A 27,116-nucleotide genomic window follows, 5' to 3' on the forward strand; every position below is an offset into this window, starting at 1 on the left:
CTCCAATGCTTGAAAACTGGTCTGAGGCTATGATGAAGATTTGGAGACATAAAAAGATACATTTTTTTTCAGAATACAGGCATCCCTAATTTCAAAAGCTAGCAGATATTAAGCTTTGAATTAAACTGTCTCCATACCATCTGTATTGCAATGTTGCTTATTACTTAATATGACATTATTCCCAGATAAAACAAATATCAGAACTGGGTAAAAGGTTCATAGTCTACCGGTTTTATGGGAACTCCACTGATACTCCATCCCTGGAAGTGTTCAGGGCCAGGTTGGATGGAGCTCTAAACAACCTGCTCTAGTGGAAGAGCGTCTAGTAGAAGGTGTCACTGCTCATAGCAGGGGGTTTGGAATGGACTAATTCTAATCTCCTTCAAACCCATACCATTCAAGGATTTTGTGTTTTGAAATATCCATATTCTTCTGTACTCAGTAAAGAGTTGTATTACCCATAAAAGCTTTCTAACTAGGTTGTGACTCCTCAGAAAATAAAATCTAGTTAGGTTACAAAATTCATCCATCTTTGTCCTAAATCTCATCAGCATAATTTTTATTAATAACTTTTTAAAATAGAAATCTTTCCAGTTGTTCATGGAATTGTTAGTTTTCTTAAATGTATGCAATAGCCTTGTTCAAAGCATTTTTCATCCCGCTTAGCTCTTCTTGATACTTACATACAAATAAAGATGGAAAGAGGCAAACCCAAGATGTTCTGCATTGTTTGCTCCCTGCATGCAAGGGAAGATAATAACCACTATATTTGCCTGCCTGCACCACTCAGGAACTTGACACAGCTGGCGGAGTGTATGTACAGATCATGGACCAACTTTGATGTTGTACTTTGTTATTAAACAATAGCTGGCATAGCCGTGTCACAGCAGGATATTGAACTTACCCTTCAGCAGGCCTGTTTTTATAGAAAGGGACCTCCTGCCTCCTTGCCCCAGGCCACAAAACCCTCTGCTGTAGAGATGGTGTTTTGGAACTCGAGCAGTAGGAAGAATCTTGTATTTCTGTATTGGCTTTTGGCAAGTTAGTAAAATTGCATATGCAGCTATTTTGGGAAATGACCACATGTTCTTCATGCTCAGTACACAGGTTTTGAGTCACCAGGAAGAAAAAGGGGGGGAAAAAGTGGAGAGAAAAGTAAATATCAGAATGAAAGGAAAATGGTAAATAAACAATGAAAATCCCATTCAGTAGTGCTGTTTCATCTCTAAGAGATGCTTTATTCAACAGCAGGTAGCAATCCCCACAAGAAACATCTGCTATCAGAGGATTTGCAGGTACACTTTTGTTCGCTGCTCACTGAATTTGTGTCAGTATTATAATTCAGCAGGTTTCTGCTTTTCACACAAACCAGGATTAGTGTTGACTTGGCCTGGAGGGCATTCAAGCTGCTCTTCTTCTTTTAGTTATATTTCTCTGTAAGCATCTAATTGTTTCAAAAAGTGATGTACGGCATTCAAAAACCTGAATTCAATGCAAATAAGCCTGTACAGCCCTAAACTTAACAGGTGTTCTCATTAGTGTAAGTAGACAAGGAACGATTCTTGAAAGTTTTACAAACACTTATAATCATGGCCAAATATGTTACTAGAAGTATAAAGACACTTATAGCAACATCTCTTTTTCCTTATTGTGCAATCTCAGCATTCATTAATAGGAGATATGCACCAGTAAATGAAACACTAAGAGCCAGTACTGGCTTCTTCCTGCAAATAATGTAGCTGTGAAATGCCCTCCTACTGATGAATAAATTTTTGGCTAAAATAAAAGTCAACAAAATGAAATCTTTTCACCCAGCACATATATATTTTAAATATATATCTTCGCCTGCACTGAAAGCAGAGCATTCTTCCTTTGATATTTTTGTTTGTTACAAGGACTTATCACGTTGAGGCTCACTCACATACATCATAAAGTGTTATAACATGCATATAAAATTGGACAGGAGAGCCATTCATCACTAGGTATTGTCCAGCTGGTAAAGTGAAGAAAGACAGGACTTCTCTGAGAAACCATTGCCAATATCTCTGTGTGTGGCTGTGTAATATATGGCTTCAGATTGCAAAGGCAATAACAGTAAAATATTACCCCAAGGAGACAAGTAGCTTGCAGTAGGTATTCATGTACTGCCTTCAGTCTTCAACCGTGGACAAAATGTGCAATTGTCTATTCCCTGACTTCCCACTATGCACAGACACGACTGAATTGTGTCTTAATTACTATCTCTTGCTTTTACCAGTTGTGGGGGTATTTCTTTCTGTCTTTCCCCACTCTGGTGGCTCCCATCTCCTCTGAGTTTGGCTTATAGCATTCCATCCCTCCTGCTCTGTGGGAAGGGCAGCGCATCCGTGGGGCTGGAGCAGAGGGCAGCACGGGCAGGGGGGACACGGCAGGCTGCACACAAGTGGCTGACATCCAGGAGGGTCATCTGCTGCCTGTCTCACATTTCCCTTTTTGCTCTTCATCTTCTGAGGGAAAGCCCTGTTTATCAGAGGCTGATCCCTGTATTCCAAGTGCCTCTCACAGGGTATGTTACCAGTGTAGCAGATCAGCAGGAAATACTTCCCAGGACATTCCCTGGATATTTAGCAGAGATTGTTTGCTCTTTCTTGCCTTTTCCTTTGCTCAGACATCATGTGCTTTCTTCTCACACTCCTCCAAGACAGCAAAAACCCAGACCTGGACTGCTGGGTGGAGAAAGGAGAGTGACAAGTTGTTCCTTGAGATCAATGACAGTATCCCAGTACCCCTGGACCTTCCCTTCACTCCAGAGAAGCTCTTAGACCCCCAGCCCGAGCTCCACTTCCAATCCAAGAAGGAGTTTTGGTCTCTCAGGGCTTAATAAGCTTCAATTCTGACCTCCTTTTGATTCAATATTTCCCTTACAACTGATAAACATCACTTCTGCCTCTGAGATTTGTCACAGCCAGGAAGGAAAGGAAAAGTTTTGTCTCATAATGCAGAGAGAAGATTCTCACCTAGTTAGTATTAATGCAATTTTTCAAGAGAAATTGGCATATAATATAAGTTTATGGCAAAAAAGGGAAATTTTAGGTTAATTTTTTTTTCCTTCTTAACCATCACAGAGTTCATTATTTTATTGCTAAATTATGTTGAAGGATTCAGTCTCAGGAATTTACCATGAAAAAAATTTTTCATCTCCACTGGTACAATATAGTTTTATTTTAAAATTTATTGTTTCTTGTAACTTTGGCCCTCAAATCTGAGACAGCTCAATCAATTTTGGAGCTATTGATGTGCATAATGCCAGCATCAGTTTATTTTCACTAAGAAGCAACTCATTGTATGTGAAGAGGTTGCATTGATATGATGACCCCACAAAGGCTCCCAGAGAGTGGATGTGCAAAGCAGTCACACCACAAGGCTACACAGCTTAGGACATAACCTATATACATCTGGCAGTATGCAGTCTTACAAATTCTAATATTGCAGAAATTGTGAAAACCCAGGAACTGTTTGTTGCCTCTTCGCAATCCTTAGTTTTCACAGTCATTTTTACAGAATCAGAAAAAGAACAGGGTAATTAAAACATAAGGTTCAACATCTTTAGATATATAGAACATTTTCTGTTGCCTAAAACAAATATTCCAAAAAAAAAATTATAAAATATTTTTCTGACTTGCAAAGTTTTTGCAGTCTATCATTTAAATTACTTAAATAAAGGGAGCTTTACTGCTCCCAAAAGCTGAGAATATAACACCCGCCATGCATATTAGCTTGATCTTTCTGACAGACCAGAAAAGTGTTTGTGTGTGCCAATTAAAACAAAAATGGATCCCTAGTGGCTTGTTCCTCACACAACTTCTGAAGACTGCTATCATTGTATGTCGGGGTAACCCTGGATAAGGCGGCTCTCCAAAGTAAACAAACTTTTCAAAACTTTCATGACAGATGGGGGTTACAAATGCATTTTAATAAGAGAGTTGCCAAAGCAACTTTTTTGCAATCAGCATATATTTACTTAACATCTAGCAACATTGGGAACACAAGGCAGATACTTTCTCACAAATTTTTTTAACAAATATCGTTTTTTTGAAAGATTGGTTGAAGGCCTTTTCTCTCAAGCTGATATTTCCCCATCACTTCAATATTAACTTTGCTCGACATCCAAGGGACTGAGAGATGGGTGAAGCCAGACTGTAATATGAGACAGACAATCTGCTTGATAATGAAATTTCTTTGGTAGTCATAAACATCTTAGAGTCCTTGAAGAAATTTAACTATCAGCATAACCATGGCTACCTCTGTTTGATAGGCTGGCTCATGGAATGGATATGTGATGCTGCACAATACAACACAGCTCAAGACTGAGCCTTTTGTTTTCATTTCCATTTTTTAATATTAGACTCAACTTGCTATGGTATAGCACAGAGAGATATTTTATTTATCCTCTCATCTGATCACTCATTCAGCAAAAACATGGCCAAGAGACTGGATTTAAGAAAATGAAAGAATTTAAGATCAACTTCCAGAAATGCAGTTAGACTTTTGACATATTTTTAAAAACTTGCATGGCTCTGTCCCACTTAATTCAAATCCAGCTAATTAAACTACTAAGGAGCATAGTGTCTCCCAACTTTAATTAATTCTATTTCTACTGGGGGTGTGAACACAAGAGTATCCAGGGTTTATGCATTTATTCTCAATTTTTATTTTATTGTAATGATTTTAAAAAATAATATTTAGAAACAGAAAATTCTCAATATTCTTTCTTTTTTTTTTTTTTCCTTTTTCTTGACTCTTTTCACAACTTCCCTGGCCCAGCCCTCGTGGCTGCCATGCAGATGACAAACAGGGTATCCTGCATTTAATGGATAGAACCCATCCTGAAAAATCTCTTAGGAAAACAGAGAGCAAAATCCTGATTTCTCTTCATTATGGGGAATCAGGTTGATTAACATGATCAGAAAAAACCCACCACTTTGTGAGAGAGCAAGGTGAGATGAAGGGAGCAGTGGGAAGGGGGAAGAGTGTTAACTTTGGAGCTAGCAATGCTCCAGCAACTCACATTTCCTTTTTTCCTACACATATCAAGGGCAGCAATCCCAATGCACAGTGCAACAAGAGGAACACATTTTATTGAATTTCTGCACGCAGAGGTATCTGTCAATCCAAGTTTAAATCACTTAGTGTTCACCACAAGCTGTGTGAGTCCCAGGTGGCATAAAAATTTCTGTTTTCTGCACTGAATCTTGCACTGGATTAGCAACTGCTGAAGTTTCCACGGTCCAAAAGCAGCCAATAATCCAACGCTGAACCATTGGAGTCGGTTATATAAAGCTTTACCTCGATAGTCCAGCAATTTTTCTGGATGTCCCATTTTCAGGGGGAGCTAAACATTGTCTTGTTTAAGTATTTGGATGAATTAAGAGCTGTGATATGTTTTTTTGGTTCTCATATATGAGCTATGCATGAGCCATACACTTCCTAGGCTGTTCACTCTCCTCTCCTTTTCTTATTGCACAGTACACACTAAATATTTTTGCTGTATTTCTCCTTCCCCACAGAATTCCTCACTTCCTGTATTAAGGTTTGTTCTTGGCGTTGTCTGAAAATAGTTAATCACTGCAAATAATAGTTGTGGCCACCAGAGATGCATAAGTACACTTTGAAGTGGGTGAATCAATAAGACGGGTTTGGATTTTTGTTTTGCTGTGTGAATTTATCACCCTTTCCCTTATCTCCATAGAGTGTCTATCAGTAGGATTGCTGGAATTGCCTCCATCCCTGTTCCACAGCTAAAATAAATGTGAGAACATCTTAGAAGTGTATACTAGTAAGAACTAGAGGGATACCAGAAAGGAGATGTTTTTGACAGTTGTGCCATAGTCCCCAAACCAAACTTTGCAGGAAAACCATGGACAGAAGACCCTGATCTTCTTCCACGGCTCTTTTACCTCCTGTTTTCTATTGGCATGGATATACTGTGAAAGGAAAGTCTGTGAGACAAGCTCTGAAGGGTGATCTGTAAGGGTTTGAAAGTCCTGACACAGCCATATGTCCCAAAACACAACCTAGCACAGGAAAACTACATAATTCGTAAAATTGTTTTTAAAAACTGTTGATCCTGGGTAGCCTCCAAGGTATATCTGTGTATTATAAAATGGTAGTGGCATCAGTTAGACACAGTGTCCTGTATTTGGTGGAGCTAAAAGGGTACATCTCTGTTTAATAACATAGGGTCTCGTTGAAAACCACCTTGGTGCATCATTACGGTGACATGCAAAAGAAGCTCAACCCTCCATTTGCAGCTTTATAAGGTGACAAGAGAAACCCTTAATAAGCCACAAATAGAATACCATGAAGTGTTTCACACCTGCCTCCCTCCCCACTTCCCACACTGTGCTGGCAGCCCAGCAGTGCATTGAATTTAGCACACATTTACCTGTGGTGAGATGATATTTTCTGAAGATCAATGCTTAACAGCAGGGCTGTGCTACAGCTTGCTGCAAAACTTCCATGTGAGTGGATTCAGCCTTTGAAGTCATTTTTTTCTGTGGTGCTGTAGCAAGAAAGAGAGAATTCAGGGACCCTGGCTCTCCTATCTCCAACCTGAAGGGCATGGCAAACCAGAGGGTTAATGCCAGTTGTCAGTGCTCAGTGTGGGTGTTTATTGCTGACAGCAGCAGCAGCATTCTGCCTGGTAAGGTGGTGCTAATTCTAGATGTAGCTTTTGAAAAAATGATGGCAGAGAGAGAGGGTATTTGGGAGTTATTTAAATAAGTGAAGTACCTGGCACAATGGAGTCTGGCAGCTCTGGATAGAGCACTTCATTTTCTTTTTTTTTTTCCCCCAGATTTGTCTTTCATTTGTTTCCCCAGCCCCTCTGTTTATTTCAGCAGTGCCTGCCACAGAGACGGTGTGTTAACAGGCCTTAATATTGAACAATTTCTGCTTGTTGTTAGTTATACATCATTTAGGGCTGTGATCATAAATTGTTCAATCACAAGGTTTAGTCAAAACCAGCATTCTTTACTGATGTCTTTTCCCAAGGGTGTTGAAAATTTGATTGTTCAAAGTGCAAATATGGTTTAGCAATCCTTTCCAAGAGTCATTTATCAGAAATCCTAAGGAGGTAATATATAAAAGTGGGATAGAAAACCTGCACATTAAATGGGATTTACCAGCCAAAGCCTTTGGAACTGCTTGCCTGTGAATGACTGGAATGGAGCAGAACAAAGTCAATTACTGACTGTAATTAAGGAGTGGATGCATTTAAACTGTAGAGAGCAGTAGCAGTCTTCTTGAAACTGTCTTGTTACTCTGAAGATTAGTCTGAGGAAAGAAAGAAAAGGACTTGAACTGTATCTTACAGAAAGTATATTTTAAAGGAATTCTCTTCCCTCCATTCTATGATCTGTTTTTACAGATTTGCTCATAAAACACTGATAATATATGATTATCAAAATAACACATTCAAGACAAAGAAACTTTCAACATGTATTTTGCTTTGGTCTTGTTAGCAATGGAGTATCTCTTTTGCATATCATACAGTGCAAATATTTATGCAGTGCTGAATACTTGTATTTTAATAAAGCCTGAATTTACTGAACGGAAGACTGAACTATGTTGTGTCCTTTTTAAGCCTTCAAAATACAGTAAATCTAATTACATATGTTGCTCTTACTTTGAAAATGTTATTCCATTTTATAATTTTAATAATGATTTGTTTATACTGGGAGAGAGGCATTAGATTGAATTGTTGCCTGTGTTTAGTCTAATTCATATCTGCATGTATACATTAATAAATTGTCATATCATATCATATATTTTGAACCCAAACCTTGCCATGTGAGCTGGGCGTGGAAGTGGAGGTCAACTCTTTATTCTGCTCACCTTAAGCTGAATTTGGGCTGTTTATTTCCTTTTGGTGAAGGGAAGGGTGAGTGTGCGAGTGGCAATTAATGATCTGGCCATGGATTAATGAGGGAATTGAGATTTCCCCAATAAATAACTCTCCCTGGTGCTCAGGGAGCAGGGGATGCCTGGAGTGGCTCCTGATGGGTGCAGAGGGGATGGGATGAACATCTGCAGCCGGGCAGCCCTGAGCCCACACCAGGGGACCATTCCCACATTCTCAGCAGCACTCCCACGGGATGTCTCCGCTGGAGCTGCACTGACAGGATTTTCCTTAATGCTGATGACTTTGGAAACCTTCCTTACAGGCATTTCCTCAATAAAGGGAGGGTTATAGGACAATTAATGTGACATTAGGCTGTTGTTTTTTGGTTTGGGTTTTCTTTTCCCTGGTATAATTTCAGTTTTAAGGAGCATGCTGGGAGTACCCAGGCTGGTGAGGATCTGCTGTTTCTTTTTTGCTTCAGTGGAAACTCTTGACATGAGGGAGATGCAGGGAAACAGAGGCACTTCATGTCAATGTATTTACATTAATAAGCTGTTACAGGTCTTAGCTTTGCTTTTCTTTTTCTCCGAGTTTGGCCAGAAATAAATCCTTATCGTCCACTATGCTCAGCCATTCCTCTACATCTACATATACCTGTATTGTTTCTTTTGGTGCTGAATAATCCCACATTCCAGTGAACATTTCAACATTCAGACTAAACACCAAGACCCAAGTGTCCCATTTCCATCCATGGATACCACCGAATTTTGCACAAGCAGCTTTTAACAGCAGCAAAATAAGAATAAAACTTTTGTTCTAGGGCTGTCAGGAGCTGAGCTTTTTTGGGGACATGGGCAGAACGAGCAGCTGCCCCTTGCAAAATGTGCTGGTGATGTAGCCCTTGGTTGACTTGTCTGCAAACAGATAAAGTTGTGCCCAGATGATGTTCCGTGGCCAGGTGCTCCAGGAATCTCTGGAATTATCCTGAGACAAAACTCTGCACAGGTCTGGGCCTCAGTTTTGCCATCTGTGAAATGGTTGCTTCAACCTGTTGTGTGAAATACCTGGTGAAATATGTATATGTATATATATATATGTATGTATGTGTAAAATAAAAAAATATGTATCATTATAATCCCAGTGGTTTACACAAGTTCAGACCAACAGCATATACATACATATTTCTACCAAATATTAGGTTAGGAAGTGAAACAGCATTATCAGGGGATTGAATATTCTTTTGATAAATATTCCCAGTGAGTGGGTCAAAAATGTAAATCAACTTCTATTCAGACAAACTGGGGATTTTTTTTTTCATGATAAATGGGCTCCTAATTACTCTGCTGCAGCCATCTTTGATGATAATTTCTTTTTTTAATGTGAAAGAGTGGCATTATTAATTTACCAAAATGTTTGGAAGTGGGCTGGGGAACCACAGGTAAATAATAAATGTCCAAATTCAAGAATGGAGGTACCAGATACAAAAACCAGTACTAGTAAAATAGAAATGGAAACTGCAAATGGCAGGAAATAATTTTCATGAAGCATTCATTTATTTTCAGGGTGCTGTGATTTCATTTGAACTGTGTCTTGTTACACCAAGTTTGCTGGCTTTTCTTAACTTTTGTCACATACCCATTATTTCTGCACTATTTGTGCTCGGTGGTTGCATTGCTGAGACAATATCTCGTTTGTTGTGACATATTCAAAACATTTTTCAGACAGAGGTTCAGAGCTCCTCGGTAACTCGGCACTCCAGCAGACAAATCTCAGTAAAAAGGACAAGCATTTGGGGTGAATGGGAGGGAAAATAGAGGAAAATCATCTGTCTGGTGTGTGCTTTACTCACCTGTGTGTGCCCATGCCCTCCCCAGATCACAACAGTGTCAGGAAATGAGTTCCTCTTCCAGTCGGATATCGACTTTCTCATATTGGATTGGTTCCACGCTATCAAAAATGCAATTGACAGATTGGTATGTATTTGTTTTGGCTGTTACCTTTATTAATTAAGATGTAGCAATTTCAACTTCATTTGCTCAGGCATCTCTACAGGTTTTAAGCAGTCAGCAGCTAGCTAGACATTCCTTTCTCTGAAGGATATAAAAATATGTATGCAAATCTACTAAAAAATGTCAGATAAACAAGGTTGTTGCACAAAAATGTCATTTGATTCTTGCCTCAAAACGGAACGCTACATTTATTTCTCTGAAATAACAAGGACGCCGGCTTGCTGAGGGTTGTAAAAGCACACAAGCACTTAATAACTAATGAATTTTTGCATTTTCTGTTTATGCAGCCTACAGTATATAATCTTCAATAGAACTATTAATACATTTGAGCCTTTTATGAATTTTTGTATTACTTATTCACAAGAATAACACTAGCAAATAATATTCCTTTGTAACTGATTGCTGGTATTCTCCCAGGAAGGCTGGGGGTTTTCTACTAGAAGTAAGCAGGGTTGCATTTTATTAAAACAGTTTTTAATTACCAAACCAGCTTCAGCTGTAGCTTTTTCTTTCTCTTTTGCCACTCTCAGTACAAATTCAAACATATTCCTCCTATCCCTGCCTGATCCAAGAACATTTTCTTTTTTTTGGTTTTTTTTTTTGAGGGCACTGACTTTCCTTGTTCACTTCAGAATCTGTTGGGAGAAAAATATCCCCATTTCTTGCATTTTTCAGAGGTTTCAGTGCAGTGAATCTGCAGCCTCTTTGAAAGGGTTAATTTGAACACAGCTACTGTTTCCTTAAAGAGCTACAAGCACTCTATTACCCTGAGGCTATAATCAGCCAAGGAAAGTTTGATCTGATGATGTATGTCTTCATATTGTGCATTTCATTGGGTGTGTGAGGGTATTGATATCCAACTAAAGATTTTGGGGCGGAGTTTTCTGTGGAGAGTCAGAAAAAAAAAATCTTTTTTTGGCATGTTTTTCAACTAAACATCTAATAAACTGGATTTATATATATATATATATATATATATATATATATATATATGTATATGTATCTATTTTTTTAGTGTAGCTGAAGTAATATTGTGGCATCAGCAGCCCTGGGCATGCAGAGAGCCACAGCAGCTGGTGGGGCACAAGTGGCCCATGCTTGGCTGGTCCTGGCCAAGGTCTGAGTGTGCAGGACAAGATGTCACCACGCACCACTCCAGCCCTGTCATTTATTTCAGTTCTGAAACTCTGAATGAGTGTGCAAAGCCTGGCAGCTTTCCAGGCTGTTGGGATGGCTGAGTCTCACCTGACCCAATGCCACGGGAAGAGATGTGGCTTCAGCCGAAACAGAGGCTCCTTCTTTTTCTTCTTTTTTTTTTTTTCTTTTCCCAATTCATTTTCACTTTGTCTGCCAGTAAATTAGAATAAGAGGAAAGCCCCCCGACTACTTCTTAAGCTTAAACCAGCAGAATTCAACCCCAAATTTGCAATGATGTTTGAAGTAATTGTGTTTGCAAGAATATTTACTGCAACTATCTAAACCAGAAAGACAATTTAAACACCCTTCCTCTTTGCCAGCATTTGAAAGTAGCCTGCAATGTGGAAATAATTTTGGTCCCTAAAGCCTAAAGAAGCAGGCCTTTTGTTTTCCTCACTTAAATGGGAATTTATCTCAGAAATTAAGATCAGTCTGTCAGGGACATAAAAGCTTTGCCATATGACAAATTTTGCATTACACTTTCCTTAAATTATATACTCCCTGCACACTTGCTCTGTGTGTGTCTGTTAGCTTCTGTACTGGCATTCTGTAATCTCTTGCTTCATTCTTACAAATAATAATTTTATTAAAAGCATACACATATGTATATGCATATATATATATTCTTTTCCCAGCCAAAAGAACAGAGAATTACATCGAGAAATTTGGAGAATAAACTCAGAAGATCCGCCAGCATCGAATTACTGAATAACTTAGACACTGAATCCAAAGAGCCAAAGCCTGAACACAGAAAATCTTTAAGTAAGGCTTTTTACTTTCCTCATTTTTCTTTCCTTCTTTTTTTTTCTTTCCTTTTTATATAACTTGTCATTACAGGGCAAGAAAGATAATTTTTATTACATACAGAATGTAAGGAAGATCACTGAGAATTTTAAACCTGAATATGTTCTGCACTGATATACATAACTTGCATTTAAGTAAAGACAGTTACTAGCTCCATACTTTTAAAGGGTGACACTCTCTCCTAAGTAAAATAAATTTGTTTAGGAGCAAAGACATTTATTTAAGCCATTTATTTGTAAAAATAAGCAACTTGAGCCCTGCATTAATGGTCTGTTGCAGTTGCTTTGTTTCCATTTTAGTAAAATACTTCAAATTGCCAGAGTAATTTTGTCTGTTGTGTATTTATACACTGAATTGCTGAAAGAATTGACATATCCTCTGCAGCCAACAGTCAGTGATGTATCTATAATTTTATAGATGATAAATTCCAGGTTTTGGCATTGATTTTTGTCAGTGTGATTAGAAAAGAAAGTGATCTAAAACTAGCAGGGGTGTGCTTTACTCCTCTGAAAAGACTTCCCCAGTTTGTGCCGAGGTGCTTGTGAGATCGTGGGCAGCAGCCACAGGAGGTGGTGCTGACCCTGAATCTCTCACTCAACAATTTTTTAACTTCATCCTCTTCCCTGAATTTTTTGTTTTCCTCCTTTGTTTGGTGGCAGATTCACATCCTGATCCCAATGTCTGCACTGTGACAGCACCAGACTGGCAGGCTGGTTCGAGGTACCTTTAGGTACCAAAGGGATCTGTAGGAATTTGCCTGCACGCATTTCAGTGCAGGATCAAAGCCTGAGATGTTAAGAAAAGGGCTGTAATAAAAGGACCCAACATAGCAATTTTTAATGACAATTATCCACACAATCATAAATATATGCACACATGCGTGCGCGTACACACAAATAGAGACTCATTAAATAGTCTCTTTTTGCAGACCACAGGATTTGGGGGTTTGTTTTCTTATTATCTTGAAGAGGTTTCTTTATTTTCTTTTTTTTTTTTCTTTTTTTTTTCTTTTTTGTTAAGGGTTTTGTGGTTTGTTTTTTTTTCCTCCTTTGTGTTATAAAATATAAAGTACCCTGAATGTGGCTCGTGAAAAATTGTCCCAATATCTTAGCACTGGATGTTGTGTTGCACTTCTCAGAGAAAGAAAAATAAGACTGAGAACACAGTGAGTTCTGAGGGTCTGATTCTGCTTTTATTGTAGCTAATAGCAAAATGCCCATAAACTGTCTCAGCACTCAGGGAATTTTTATTTATTTATTTAGACTTCTCACATATCTTTAAATGATAATTTGTCAGACAAAACAGAAAAAGTGACTATGAGCAGTGACAGAGACTTAGTCTATGTTTCTTTTCAAACCTTAGAGAATCCTGAATAACCTCCGTTTTGTTAAAGGCTATTTAAACTATTAAAAAAATGTGAAAATATCTGCTGTGAAATCTCACTGAATTGAAGCTTGCATTTAAATACCGTAGATTGGATTGCTTCTAAAATATGTATTCAGAACTTTTTTTTTTTTTTGGCCCCTTGAGATCAAGCAATTATGTGGAATTAGAAAAATCATATTATTCACTTACTTATTAGTAGTCTAAGCACAAACTGTATTGTCAGTTTTCTGCCTTTGGCTTTCTGTGCCCTTAATGTTCACACAAGTATCGTAGCCAGAATTATCGGCAGCTAGAGCCAAAATTGCTTTAAAAAGGCATGAGAACTGGTAATGACACATTGTTAGCAGTTAACAGGTGGTCGTTTCATTGTCCAGTTTGACTGCAGAGCACAAAGATATGTGCAGTATCTGCAAGTGTGTTTATAAAGTTCTTGCAAAGTTTAACGATTTTATAATTTTATAGCGCTTTTACGTTATTGACTATTGCCAGTGCCAAATCCAAACAAAGGAGATTTTTTAATCATGCCTTAGAACTCCTCCAGTTTAACAAAGAAGATGAGCAACTGATGTGTTAGCAGCCCACCCCCTCCCATTCTGATAACCTTTAATGAAATATGCAGGCAGCTCAGATTCATTTGTATTTACCTTATCTACATTGTAGGGGTTGCAAAAATTACGCAGTTTTAGACTTGGTACTGCTGAATCATTTATTTTTAACAGTACAAATATATAAAGGACAGGTACATTCTAACCAAAGCAGTTCAGTAATTTACTCTTTAATTTAAAACTGGGGAGACTGTCCCTGGAGACTTAGTAGCAGGAATTTGGTTTTTATGTCTAATCCTAATTGCTTCTGCTTGCACTACAAGGACAAATGGTAATTCTCTGTTATGCTTTTTGAGCTATACACTGATTTCATTGAAAACTGGACTCAAACTGCCAGGCTCAATTTCCAAAGTTCAGAGAGTGGCCATTCTCTTGGTCACACAGCTTTTCTGTGGCTTCTCATCCAATCTGGTTTCAACTCATGTTCTAATTGAAGTTTTCTTGAGCTAAGAAGAAACCAAGAATGGCCTTGGGGGGTGTTACCAAAATATATAAAACTGTGATCTTGTTCTCAAATACATGGAAAGAGATGAGGTTTTTATTTTATAATATCAGCTATTTCACTGATATAATTTCTGCAGCTGAGGCTGGTCAGAAATAACGTGTTTTTTACCCCAGCAACCTCCTCCATTAAAAATAAGGGCACACAAGAAAAATTGCCTTGAAACACCACTTCTTTTAATGCAAAGAAGTGTTGTTTCAAACAGGTAATTTTAAAAATTAGTGTCAGACCTCATAATTTCCAAGTAATTTAGTTATAATTCAAACCATTGGGGTATTTTAGTTTTTTGGGTTTTTTTCTCTTAAGGTTGCCAAAACCCCCTCCTAATTAGTACCAGCTATAATTGGGTCCCCTGTAGGTGTTATGCCATGTTAATTTTGTATCCCATGGAACCAGGCACCTGGGTTACTCTGCAAGTAGAGATGGTGTATGGGAAGTAGGGAAAGAATCCAGGATGTAGGGAAAGGGTCTGTGCACCACAAGGTTCCCAGGAATTGTTCTTCTTCCCAGAGCCCAAGGGGCCTTACTCTGTGTGTACCACAGGAGCTGTCAGGACACTTGTGTTTTGGGCAGTGAGAACAAGTGGATGCTCTCACCTAAGCTCAGCCTTTTTTTTTTACCCATGCACCCATCTTGTGGTTTGCATACTCTGGGCCATTTGTGGCCATCATCTGGGAATTCTGTCCCTCAGGACTGACCTCTTGTGGAGGAGCCTGGGCTGGAGTTGCTATTGATTGTTGGAGGGGATCAATTCCCCTTCTGCTCCCCCTCTCCCAGATGGAAACAAACAGCTCTGCAGTAGGAAGAGTGCCCTTTGGCTACCGTATCAATCTGAGGGCTGCTCTTGTCAAAATGCACAATCACAAGCTTGATAATGCAATCCATTCCCAAAGCACTATATTTCCAACCTGTTCTCCATCATTTCCTTATGGCGTCACATTTACTCAGTTCATCACATTCTTATTAATATTTTAGGTTTCCTTGAAAGTGATGGAATTCTATTTTTATTACAAAAGCAACAAGAATAAATACTAATTGTTGTCAGTTATTTCCTTATGTAGTGGGAACAGTAATCTGTTCCTCAGCTTTAGGTTGCCAAAGCAAAATAATGAAATATTTTAGACATTTAAAAAAATCTGTGATATTAGATAAATGCAATTTGATCTCCTTGTTTGCCACATAAAAGCTGGAACTGCCTGAATTGATAAGATTGAATTGCGTTATTTTTATTGTTTCTACTCGCAAATTTTTTCCTTATCTTCAAGAACACTTTACTTGAAACCCGGTGGTTAGTCATGCAGCCTGGAAAATCTCTTCCATGTTTGAATTCTAGCTGGAGGTGTCACAACTCCAGCATTAAGAATGTTAAAAAATGTATATGTGTGCAAAGGAACATCTTGGTGAGTTGTGGCAGCATTATTGGTATTCATGGTCATTTTAGTGTCTCAATAAGAGTAGTCGGGGACCCCAGGCGTCATTGTGCCAGACACAATGTGATACCAAAGGAAGACAATTCCAGCTCTCAGCCTGAATAAGGACAAGTTGCAACAGGTGGAAAAAAGCAGACAAAGGCAGGGGGTGTAAGGAAAAGTTGACAGCAAAGCCGACATGTCATGCATATTAAACAGCAGTCTTGAGATTCCTTTCCACCCTCCGTAAGGATCAGGGTCTTAGCCCTGGCATCCTGGCCACCAGCCAACTCAAATAATGATATTTTCCCTACCTAAATTCTTGCTGGACTTTCAACAGGGAGGGATGGGTCTTTTAGTCCAAAAGGGTGATGCTTTGCCCTTGGGATGCCACAGCCTTTGCACGCTTCCCTAGGGAATGGCCTCGTGTCTGAGAATACACCTCCTGGCATCTTTTAAATCTAGGAAAAAAACAAAACAAAACAAAAACCTCTGGATCTTAATTTTGATTTGCCTTCATAGGTACTTGCTACAAAGTCATCTGAGCATTGAAGTCTGCTTTAGTGTCTTAAAAGACAGTTACATTCAGGAGTTTATAGTCCTTAGGACCGAATCATGGACTCTGTGCTTTAAAATTGCCCAAAATTGCTTTTCTTGTTACATTCACTTTTCATCAGAAGGCTGAATATTGAAACTTGAGCATGGTATTTATTCCCAAGTAATTACTAAAGCATCCTTTAGAAAGGAATCCTTTCTGTTGTTAGATAACTAAGTCTGTACAATGAGTGTGAGGGGAAAAAACAGCAGCAGAAACCCATTTTGGTCATTTAATGGACATGGTGGAAGAAATGGAGAATTTGGTGGAGCTTGAAAACTTCATGGCTCCACGTGCTACTTGGTCCTTCCCTGGTTAAAGCTGCTTCCAAGGACTTGTTCAAGGATTTAAAGTTTGTCCCTGTACAGGACTGGGTATTTCTGTGTCAAAGACCTCCTGTCTGAGGCTGTTGTTTCTCTGAGGAGAGAAAAGATGGGCACCAGGGCACAAACACATGGATTTGCATGGTTTCAGCTGTGTAATCACAGAAGGGGGGGAGGGGGGGGGAAATGCAGACATTTATTTCTTGAAAACATCGTTTAGATGTCCTAGAAAAAAGGCACCATAATTACAGGGAATGCTGAAAGGAGCCTGTGGGAGTTTTCTGCCTTCCTCTCTAACACATTAAGGGGATGAAAGGTTAGGAGACCATGTCTTGGGATGCAGAGAGAGGTTTTATTGGCCCAGCCAAGCTTATATAGGACTGGATTCTGTGGTAGCTTATGGAGTCCTCTACCCGCACTAGGTCACCTCTTTGAAAAGGGAGCTAATTAACAGGCTGCCCAGGGCACTGGTGGAGTCACCATCCCTGGAAGTAATCCAAAAAGGTGTGGATAAGGCCCTTGAGGACGTGGTTTGGTTGTGAACATGATGGTGGCACTGGGTTGACAGTTGGTGTCGATGATCTTGGAGGTATTTTCCAACCTTCATGATTTTAATTAGAGCCACAGAAGTTGGAAATCACTTCATTTCTTTGTTAGTTCTGATGAGGTCTGAATTTTTTCCCCTTCCCGGCCCATTTATTTCGGTTAGATGTGAAGTTCAAAGCCAAATGATGCTATTTAGGGACTATTATTATATTACAATGTTAGTGTTATGTATAGGTCAGTTTTATTACTTTTAATAAAGCCAAGAAACATATAGCAATAATGTATATTAGAACAACATTACCAATGGCAACAATTAAAACACAAAGCAAAATGAAAACTAGCTGCAAATACGCAGTTTCCTACTGCAATGCTAATTTTGTCACTCTGTATCTTGTATGTTTGTGGCATTTATTTTTATTGTATCAACAGGAATGTGCTCAGCTTCAGGGACTTGAAAAAAAGCAGCAAAAGAAAATGCAACATACTGGTTTTACAGAGTGGAATCATTCATCTGGACTACAGGGACTATACTTTTTTATATATTTGTACTCTTACGTTTCTCTGACACATTAAGTATAGGTACGCTCTCTTCTTAAAGCTTAGGAAAATACTGATTCAGCAACAAAGAAGGAGTAATATTGGCATGTGGGAAACAAAACATGCCAAATTGAGAAACAAATTGTGTCACTTCTGCTGATAATAGAAGATTATGTTGCACTCAAGATCACAACTGGCTGTGACTAGTCCTAAAAAAAAAATTCCATTTTTTCCTGAATTTGAATATCCTGTTTCCATCAATTATAATATAATGTTTCCTTAATTCTTTGTTTTATTTCTACTTCACTCTCCAAAATCCTTTCAGAGTTTACTATTTGGGTTGAAAAAGCATATTTTTAAATTGGGCATATCCAACTTCCATATAAACATTTGGCAGGGAAACCCATGCATGTTCATTTAATTCATTTTTATTGAACCAAGTCCAGATTTTTAGCCAGGAAAAAGTTAGATATTAATCATATCTGAGCAGGATCATTAAATTTTCCTTTACCTTCTAGAACAGCAGGGTCATTATAGAACCATGAGAAGTTAGCTCACTTATTAATCTTTACAATTACATAAAAGTGATCATTTTTATAGTACTTAAGAGTAGCTCTAACCCATTATGTGAAGAGTATGTGGGAATATTACAATATAATATAATGTATTATTATAGATGTGACCTGTGACTCATTGGTCTGCTCACTGACACACAACTCCCTGGAAAAGTTATCTGTTTGAGCTTGGATAATCTTTAATTGTTTCACACTCCTTGTGCTCATTTATGGGGCATACTAGTAAATAGAGAGCTGGTCACTGAGTTATTAATTACCTCATTATTACTTAATTATCACCATTGCATACTTCATTTTTATGGGGAATTATATCATAAAAGAAGGTATTTTATGCTGCCCACCACAGTTAAGTATGAATGACAGCGATAGCTAATGTAGGATTGAGTTAGTTAAAGAAAATCAATCAGAAATCCTCACTATAGATTACTATCCAGTTTCTTCTGCCTTTTTCAGCTAACACTTCTCATCCTTGACTTTGAAACTGAACAGTTTAAACTCAGTTCTTGTTTCAGTGGACTAATCCCCTTTCATAAATCATGTTCAAGTGCTGAAATAATTTGCACATCGTTTAAAGAGTATTTGCTTTGAAACATTCACCTCAAGCCCTTTTGTATATCCTTTCTCTCTAAAGATTTGTAGTATTTGTTTTGTTCTCTGAGGTATAAAAGACCTGGGTAAACTTTATTCCTGTTGTTTCAAGATTAGTGAAATAAAATGCATATTTATTCAACTGGGACTGAAAGGAGCTTTAGTAAAGACGATCATACATACAACCCAGGGGAATGTTATAATACAAAATGTCTGTCTTAAAATCTCTTTAGGTTTGTTCAAAACACCATTGAAGGACTTAAGTTTAAAGAAAGAAAAGGAAAAGGTTACAAATCCATATTTCTTCTTTGTTCTAAAGAAGAGAGAGACACCACGTATTTTTCTTAACAAAATAAACACCTGCATGTGCACTCTAGATGGATTTGATATGGAGGCAAGTAGAGACTGGATATCATGATTGATTTGAGTCTTTTCTTACTGAACTGCAGATACTGATACAGTCCTTAAGACAAGTATATTTTGGAAAAATTGCAGGGTTTTTTTTTTAGACAGGCACTTGCTTTTGAAAAAGCAATCATAAACAAATCATGAGATTTTAGGCATTATTAGAGGCAAGCAGCTGGGCTTTTTTCCAAGCACTGAAAGTGAGTTAGACTCCTGCAATGAGGAATCTACTCTGACTCTGCCAGTTCTAAGACTAACGATGCAACATGTCTTCCACTGGCTTGGTGCAGTCTCTTAGTTCCATAACAAGTAGATCTTTCTTTGGATTAAGCAAAATTAAGGTTTGATGTAGATTGTACAAAATTCCACAATTTTTATAGTTGAAAGCAGCCCACTATGCAGACAGCTACCTCTACTCCACCTTCGATCATCATGTGTCAGTAGATCTCCAGTTTCTGGATCTCCATACTTAGCTTATCCACAGGGAAAGAATAGAGGCTGACAACAGATAACACCTAAATAGATGGAGGCGTTCTCACTGCAACAGGGAATATTTTAGACTGCAGTCTTTGGTAAGAGGTCAGAACTAGAGCAAGTGAGCAGGACTTGCTGAACTTTGCTATTCAGGAAGAGCCAGTCCAGTCCATCACTCCTGGAAGCATAATTTTGAATCTTTCATGGTATTTATTGAAATAAGTATCCCTATTGGAATGTTGTAGCCAGAAAAATGATTCTTACACCATTGTGTATACCGAGGTTTCACTATTATTTCTAACTAATCTAGATGCAATCTTCATGGTATTTTGAGAGGAATGTGACAGAAATAAGGAGGTTTTTAGGTTATAAAATCTAAATTAAGCTCAGTTAGACAGACTGTACATCAGGCTCTAGACAGGAATACCTACTTTCCAGACTCACCTTTTTCCCTCTGGTGAAATCGCTTATATATCTCCTTCTAGCTAAAAAAAATACATTTAATTTAAATTGTGACCGCCAATCCCAAATATTTAAACACCAACTTAACAGTACTCTCTCCCGGACAGGATATATTAGTGGAATTGAAAAGAAATATGTTTTGTGGGATCTCCTCTTTGCTCCACCAGCTGGTTGCTGACAAGCCAAGTAAACAGATCCTGCCTCTGAAAGGCAAAGGGTAGAACATCACTGAAGGGTTAAATACTGTATTGTTTCTCAATTAAGTAAAAGGTTCCAACTAGCTGGCTTTAAATATTGATGCTGAAGAGAGAGAGCTATGACATATGAGCAGCTCCCCTCACCACCGAGGATATTTGGCTCCATTTAATTAATTCCATTGGCCATTGTCTTAAGTGCGCCCAGGATTCACCCAAGAGGAATTCACTTGTGTTGCTGTTATTGAAAAGTGTAACACAGCATTATCTGCCTCAGACAGACTTTTTGTAGCATTGAATCAATTCCCCAGTTCTTGAAAACAACTACCTCATTTGATTCCTTTCATAATTAATGAAATTCAGTAGTAATGCTTTTGCCCCTCAGCTCAGGCTGGAAAAATGTTCAAAAACTTCAGTTTTCAAGCTGAAAGCACTCTAATTTTCAGCCTAAATGGACTTGTGGTAGAACTGTGTTCTCGTGGCAACATTTAGCCTGCTCTTCATTTTCAGCAGTTCTGCCTCAGGTATACCACCCCCTGCTTGGGCTGATAACTCAGCCAGCCAAGACTTTTCAGTCTTTCCTATGATACAGTGCTGCTTTTCTTTTTATGTGATCATCTCAAATAACTATTTTCTGAATCTCTTCCCCTTTCAGTCAGTTTTTCTTGAACAGATATGCAAGGTTACATCTTCCCACAGACTTGGAAAGCAGAGTTCAGTCTCCCATGTGGAAATGGTTCACCTGATACAGTGTAGAGATTGTATTTATCTCTTTCATTGCCACTTTTTAGACAATAAAAGTAAATAACCAGGACATGTAGATTCTGCTCTCCTTTAATCTCTTGCATCCAATGCATTCACTATGAAAACTAAAGAGCAAGCCTGCCTTAAGCCTTTCCATAACATATAAAATATGCTCCTACATGTGATAACAGTTTTTGCAATTAATTTTTAAGGTGTTCAATTTAAACAAAGTAACATTCTTATAAAACTGAGCAACTCTTTGCAAACAGCATATTTAAAAGAAATGAAATTAAAACATTTCAAAGTACCCCAGCGCTAATTCATTTGAAATAAAGCCCTTTGGAGACAAAAAAAGGATTGTCATGGAATTCACCTTAAATTCATGAAGACACTTTGTACAGAACACAGAAATAATTTTAAAAGCATACAGGTATGAAGCCCTACTAGAGAAATCTTTACAGTTAAAATATTTTGTAACCACATAGTAAGAGTAATTTATGGTCACTTTTGCTGAGGAAGGTTGTTCTTCAGTCCAAGGACTAAGGGCCCAAGGGAAAGTGGCCAGATGTGGGCAGGGCAGAACAGGAGGGCAGCCAGATGCACGTTGCATCATTTGGCGTTTAGCAGACCTTGGGGCACAACTTACAAATCTGGGAAAGACAGCATTTATCTTGGTGGGTATCTATAATGAAGGGCTTCATTCAAGGTGCAAGAACTCATGGTTTGATCCACATCACTTCATGCTCACTCTTTTTACAACAGACTGGCTGTGAACCTAGTCAGAAAAAGCCTTTTCTTCTATTTTTCTCAGGAGTCAACTGGCTCTTGAGCAGCACAGGTTTTCCCTGGAGAAAGTGATACTGGAAGAACCAGAAAGGTGACTAAGAACTTAAGCAGTGCAGGTGATGATCACTGTTTGATCATCAAGATCACTGTTTGACTTCTATTCAAGCCGTAGATACATTCACCTAAACCAAATTCTTCTTCTCATTTCTGCGGTTTCCTAGAAGTTCAGAAGTTCCTGCAAAAGTAATTTTGTATATATATTTGTGTGAAAACCCACAGATTAACCTCTTTCCTTTAAAAGTAAAGATTATTATTTTAGGGTGTTACAATGCTCCTACCTTCTTTTCTTCTTTTGGAAGTATTTCAGTTGATGTGTTTCAATGAAAACCAAAAGATAGCACTAAAAAATAATGAATAAATAATGAAGACACCTGGATTATTATACAGTGCTATCTGAAAATCATGCAATACGATGGATCAAGGATAGAACTGATGTTAATGCACAATTGCAAGCAGTGAAATAGTAGATTTATTGTTTTAACTTTGCTCTTAATGCAAGATACGCAGTAATTTCTGAACTGAGATTGGATGTCTGGTTTAAAATATCTTTAGGCATATGATGGTTTGAATTTGAGGTTCAACTATGAGAAAAGCAAATTTTTTCTGTTATCTTTGCAGGTAGCTGGAGGGATGGAGGCAGAAGAAAAAGTGAGGGAGAGGCTTAAGAAAAGAGGATGATTGAAACATGGGGAAAGGAAAAGAAAATGAAAGGATCCTGAAACACTACAGTTTGCTGCATCATTTGTCTGAATTTAGTTTATTTTGGGGCACTGTAGCAGATATTGCCTGCTGAGTGGGAAACAGTGCCAGGAAAGACAGAGCAGCAGTCTCATATTTTCTAATGGAGTTTTTAAAAAATTGTTTGCATTTGGAGAATGTGATAATGGAGAAGATCCATTAGAATTATATTTTCTGTTATCAGGAAGCCACAAGGAGAATGTTATTTGAAAGTAAGTCTTTTAACTGGTGAGTTGTAACCCAGAAAATGAAGTTAGCAGAATTCACCTTTTCCAAACAATTGTTTATTTGGAATTAATTTGTAGCAATCTCTGCTCAAGTTACAGGTCATTCACAGTAATAAAACTTTCTAATTCTGTGACAGAATATTCACAATGTCTTTAAAATAGTCATGTGGATAATGGTGCCCAAGTTCTGGACAGCAAGACTTCAAAAGGCAGAATCCTCTGATCTCCAGTTTCCTTATTCTCTCTAAGCTTGGAAGGTTTCATCTATCAACTTTTATTGGTTGATAGTCTAATTGCATTTGTACTATCTTTCCACTTAATATTATTTTCTTTTCTCTGTATTGGATTTCATCCAAATATTACAGCGACCATGAAGCAGTTTTCTGAAATGTTTTTCTTTTGCTTTGATGCTTAACTGCTTTACACGTGAGTGCTGCAATAAGGTGCAGGTTTCTGATAATAGTTTTCCTTCTGTGAGGAAAAGTTTCCACAATCTCCTGTACTTTTCTTATATTTGATACAGCCCGTCAGTCTGAGGCTTTTCATGGACAAGATAAGGTTTGGTTAAACATCTGAACTTTTGAATGTTTATCTGAACTAGATTCGACCCCTAAATTTGTCCATCACTAGTTATTTTGCTTTTCTTTTTCGAGACTAAATTATGCTATTAAATATGTCCTAAAGCAGGTTAAACCCCTGTGCAGTTTGTCAGCTGGGACATTAATTTTAAAGCTAAAACAGTCTTCTATTGGCTCTTTTTGATATTTTGTCTGAATTTTGACCATGGCTGGTCAAACAGAGAGTCAGTGCACCCATGAAAACCCCACACGTAGCTGATTGAAGTGTCTCAGAGTTGTTGTGATGGCTGGCCTGATTTTATTTCAGGAAAATATCCTGATAATTAGTAACTATTAGCCTGCTCAAGCAGCTTGTTCCAGGGCAGCTGTTCTGGAGGCTAGATAAAGTAATAAATGTCACGACATGTCCTGCAGGATCTCTGGAGGTGTCCCACTCTGAGCCCCTTCAGAAGGGCCAGGCAGACTTGAGGTCACAGCCACAAAATGCATGGCTAAATAAACCAGAAGCTCCTGTCTGGACTTTCTTTTTCCTCCTGTAATTCCCCTGTCTTAGTCCAACAGGAGGACAACCCCCAGCACATCTCACAAGGCACCTTCTCCACTCACAGCCCCTATAAGGTAGCTTCACAAAAAAAAGCTGTAGCCTGCTTTTGGTCTCTTTGCGGGTTTGTTTATTTTATGCAGATCCTAAATCAACTTTAGGGAAGCTTTTCCAGTGTCCTCACATGGACACTACCTCAGCAAAGAGCTGTAGCTGCTCAAAAGTCTGAAGATCAATTGTGTTTTAGCAAATGGAAATAATATATATATAAAAATAAAATTTAGATGATGGCGTGAAGGTGGCTGTCTAAGGCTTTTATTTATGTGACTGCAGATATTGGAGATTCTTACCAGAATTTTCACTTGAGGTAAGAAGTAAAAAGAATTCTGAAATCTGACATGATCCATTTAAAAATGAGGTCATGGGTGATCTTTTGTTGCAGTTCTTACTCTAATTATATAATTGAGGTAGGGATAATTTGATAAGGTATAGTTGACAGAGTACAGCAAATGGATTTCAGATCTCTGGCTAGATATTTTTTGATTACTTTAAAGATAATGGGTGAGCCTTTCTCCTTCATAAACTACCACATCTACATTCACTGGAAAGTGCTAAATTTGCTGTTTAAAAGAGAAAAATGTGCTGAAAATTGTGGTTTGAAACAGCAAATATAGAGCTGAAAGTCACTACTGTTTCTCATTGGAAGTAAACAGCTTTAGTGTGTTGGTTTCATAACTTAGGCACTGTGAATCAGTTCTGTCCTTTATTGTATAAGAAGCACTCTAAGTTGATTGTGGGTCAAAAAATATAGGGGTATGAGTATAATCAGAGACTGTGTGCAATGGGAATATAATTAAATATTAAAATAATTTACTTTTGAAATTTAGAAGGATGAAACACAATTGATAAAAGTTTCAAGACAAAGGAAATTTGTTGGTAGGATATTGTTTCTGGAAGGGTCCCAAAAGATAGGATCTGAATAAGACGCTCAACAAGCTAACCAAGTACATGGCAAAATTTCAATATATGAAACATTTGTATAATTCTTAACAAGGCCAATATAAATATAAGACTCCCTAGTTCCCTACAGAAAATTAATTTGCTTGCAAAAGCATAAGGCAGAATTATAAGTAGGTTTTTAAGGTAAAAGTTGCACATGGCTACTAGCCCCCAGCCCTCCAAAAGGGTTTTCTTTTGGTGTAAATCTGTCCAGTCCTCCTGGTAGAAAAAGGAGCCATATCATTTTCTTGTCCCTTTGCCTGAGCAATTTAGTGTAAGTGATGACTATTCATAATATTTGCAAAAGGTGAAAAGGGTTTTTTTCCCAGATTAACTCAGGAGGCAAGTTTAAAGACTTGAAACTTATTTGCATGTATTTCACAACAGAAGAAAGCAAACAGAGCTCCATATTCTAAAAGCCCCTGAATGCATTATTTATTGAAAATTACTTGTTTATCTCAATCTGAAAATAGTCTACAGTATCTTAATCTGTCTTCCTCAGCCTCCAATTGCGTGGGATTTATTTTTTTTTTGTTTTGTGAAGTCTTCTTGGATAATATTTTGTACTATATATGTCATCTTCCAAAGTCAATTAACTTAAATATTGTAGTTCTTTGCTCCATAACTGTCATGTTTTATGAATGGGATAAGACTGTGTAGCTGCAAACAGTGATTCACCCCGTTAGGTAAAGTCAAGGACCACACTTCAATTCCCATGTATTCGACCATCCATTGAATATTCTGCTGGGAATATTTTTGCAAAGAAGCTGTATGAAGAATCCTAATCCCTGACATGAGCTTGGGCAGATCAGTTTCCCCTTCCCAAGTACACTGTGCTCTCTCTTCTTAGACTCTAAATTGTCTGACTTTGTGTGCTGTAGCAGATTTCCTCCAAGTCTCACATGTTTTACATTAGATGAACATAAACTGGTCATACTGTATGAATAAAATCAATTCATTGATTTCTGGCATTGTGGTTTTATATTCGAGTTAAGTTTGTATAACAGTGTTTCTAATAATGTGACAATACCAAAAAAAATTGTGGGAAAAAAGGCTTGCCAAGTCTTGGATGATCTAGACCAGTCTCTCCTGTCACAAGGTACTGTGTTCTGTGTCCTCATGCATAAATTTATTAAGCTGCATCTTAAATTCTTTTAGTTTTATTTGCTACCACGACTTCTTTAAAAGAGTGGTTTAGAACTTCATATTATGGCCAGTTTATACTCATCTATTCTCATGCCAACATTGTTCTTCAATTAAAACAGCTCTTCTCCCTCCCTGCTGTCCTCTTCTCCTCTCCTGCTCCTTTTCCCACCCCCACCAGCAAATTCATAGAGAACAATCACAGCTCTTCCCAGCCATTTCCTAGCTGTCCAAACATGCCAAGCTCCTGTCTCCTTCCAAAATCTCAACAGTCTCTGTCTCCTGGTTCTTCTCACTGCTGCTGCCTGCACCTCTTCTGCCAGGAATTTCCACCTCATATATGAGTGTATAATGTTATACGCTCATGAGAGAGAATTATTTTTATTAATTAAAATTAAATATTTTGTATTTGTTGGTCAGGTACTGGAACAGGCTGTCCAGGGCAGTAATTGAGTCACAGTCCCTGGAAATGCTCAAAAGATGTATAAATGTGGCACTTGGAGACATGGGTTTGTGGTGGGCTTGGAAGCACTGAGGAAGAGTTGGACTTGAAGATCTTAGAGGTCTTTTCCAACCTTAATGACTCTATGATTCTATAATTCCAATCCTTCTCTAACCATCCTGTGGATAGTACCAGCTCTAATTCGGTTAATCCAGACTCCTGTCTCAAAGTCACCAATTTTTTGCCTGTTATCCCGAATTCTTGTCTGAAGTGACGACGCTTCCAATCTTGATTCAACAAGCAATTTTTTGAATGCTTCTACTTTTCCTGCTGAAATCTTTAATGAAAACATAAAGACCAGTTCC

General features: G+C 38.1%; 1 protein-coding gene across 1 annotated transcript in view; it reads left to right on the top strand.

Annotated features, from left to right (window-relative positions):
• ARHGAP15 (Rho GTPase activating protein 15) overlaps positions 1-27,116 on the top strand; it is a 320,948-nt gene that overhangs the window by 152,796 nt on the left and 141,036 nt on the right. Inside the window, exons 7-8 of the mRNA XM_062498346.1 lie at positions 9,757-9,855; positions 11,724-11,850. Of these exons, the coding sequence (XP_062354330.1) occupies positions 9,757-9,855; positions 11,724-11,850 (226 nt within the window). The remainder of the gene's footprint in view (positions 1-9,756; positions 9,856-11,723; positions 11,851-27,116) is intronic.

The sequence above is a fragment of the Cinclus cinclus genome, chromosome 9, assembly GCF_963662255.1.
Source record: "Cinclus cinclus chromosome 9, bCinCin1.1, whole genome shotgun sequence".
NCBI classification, from domain to species: Eukaryota; Metazoa; Chordata; class Aves; order Passeriformes; family Cinclidae; genus Cinclus; species Cinclus cinclus.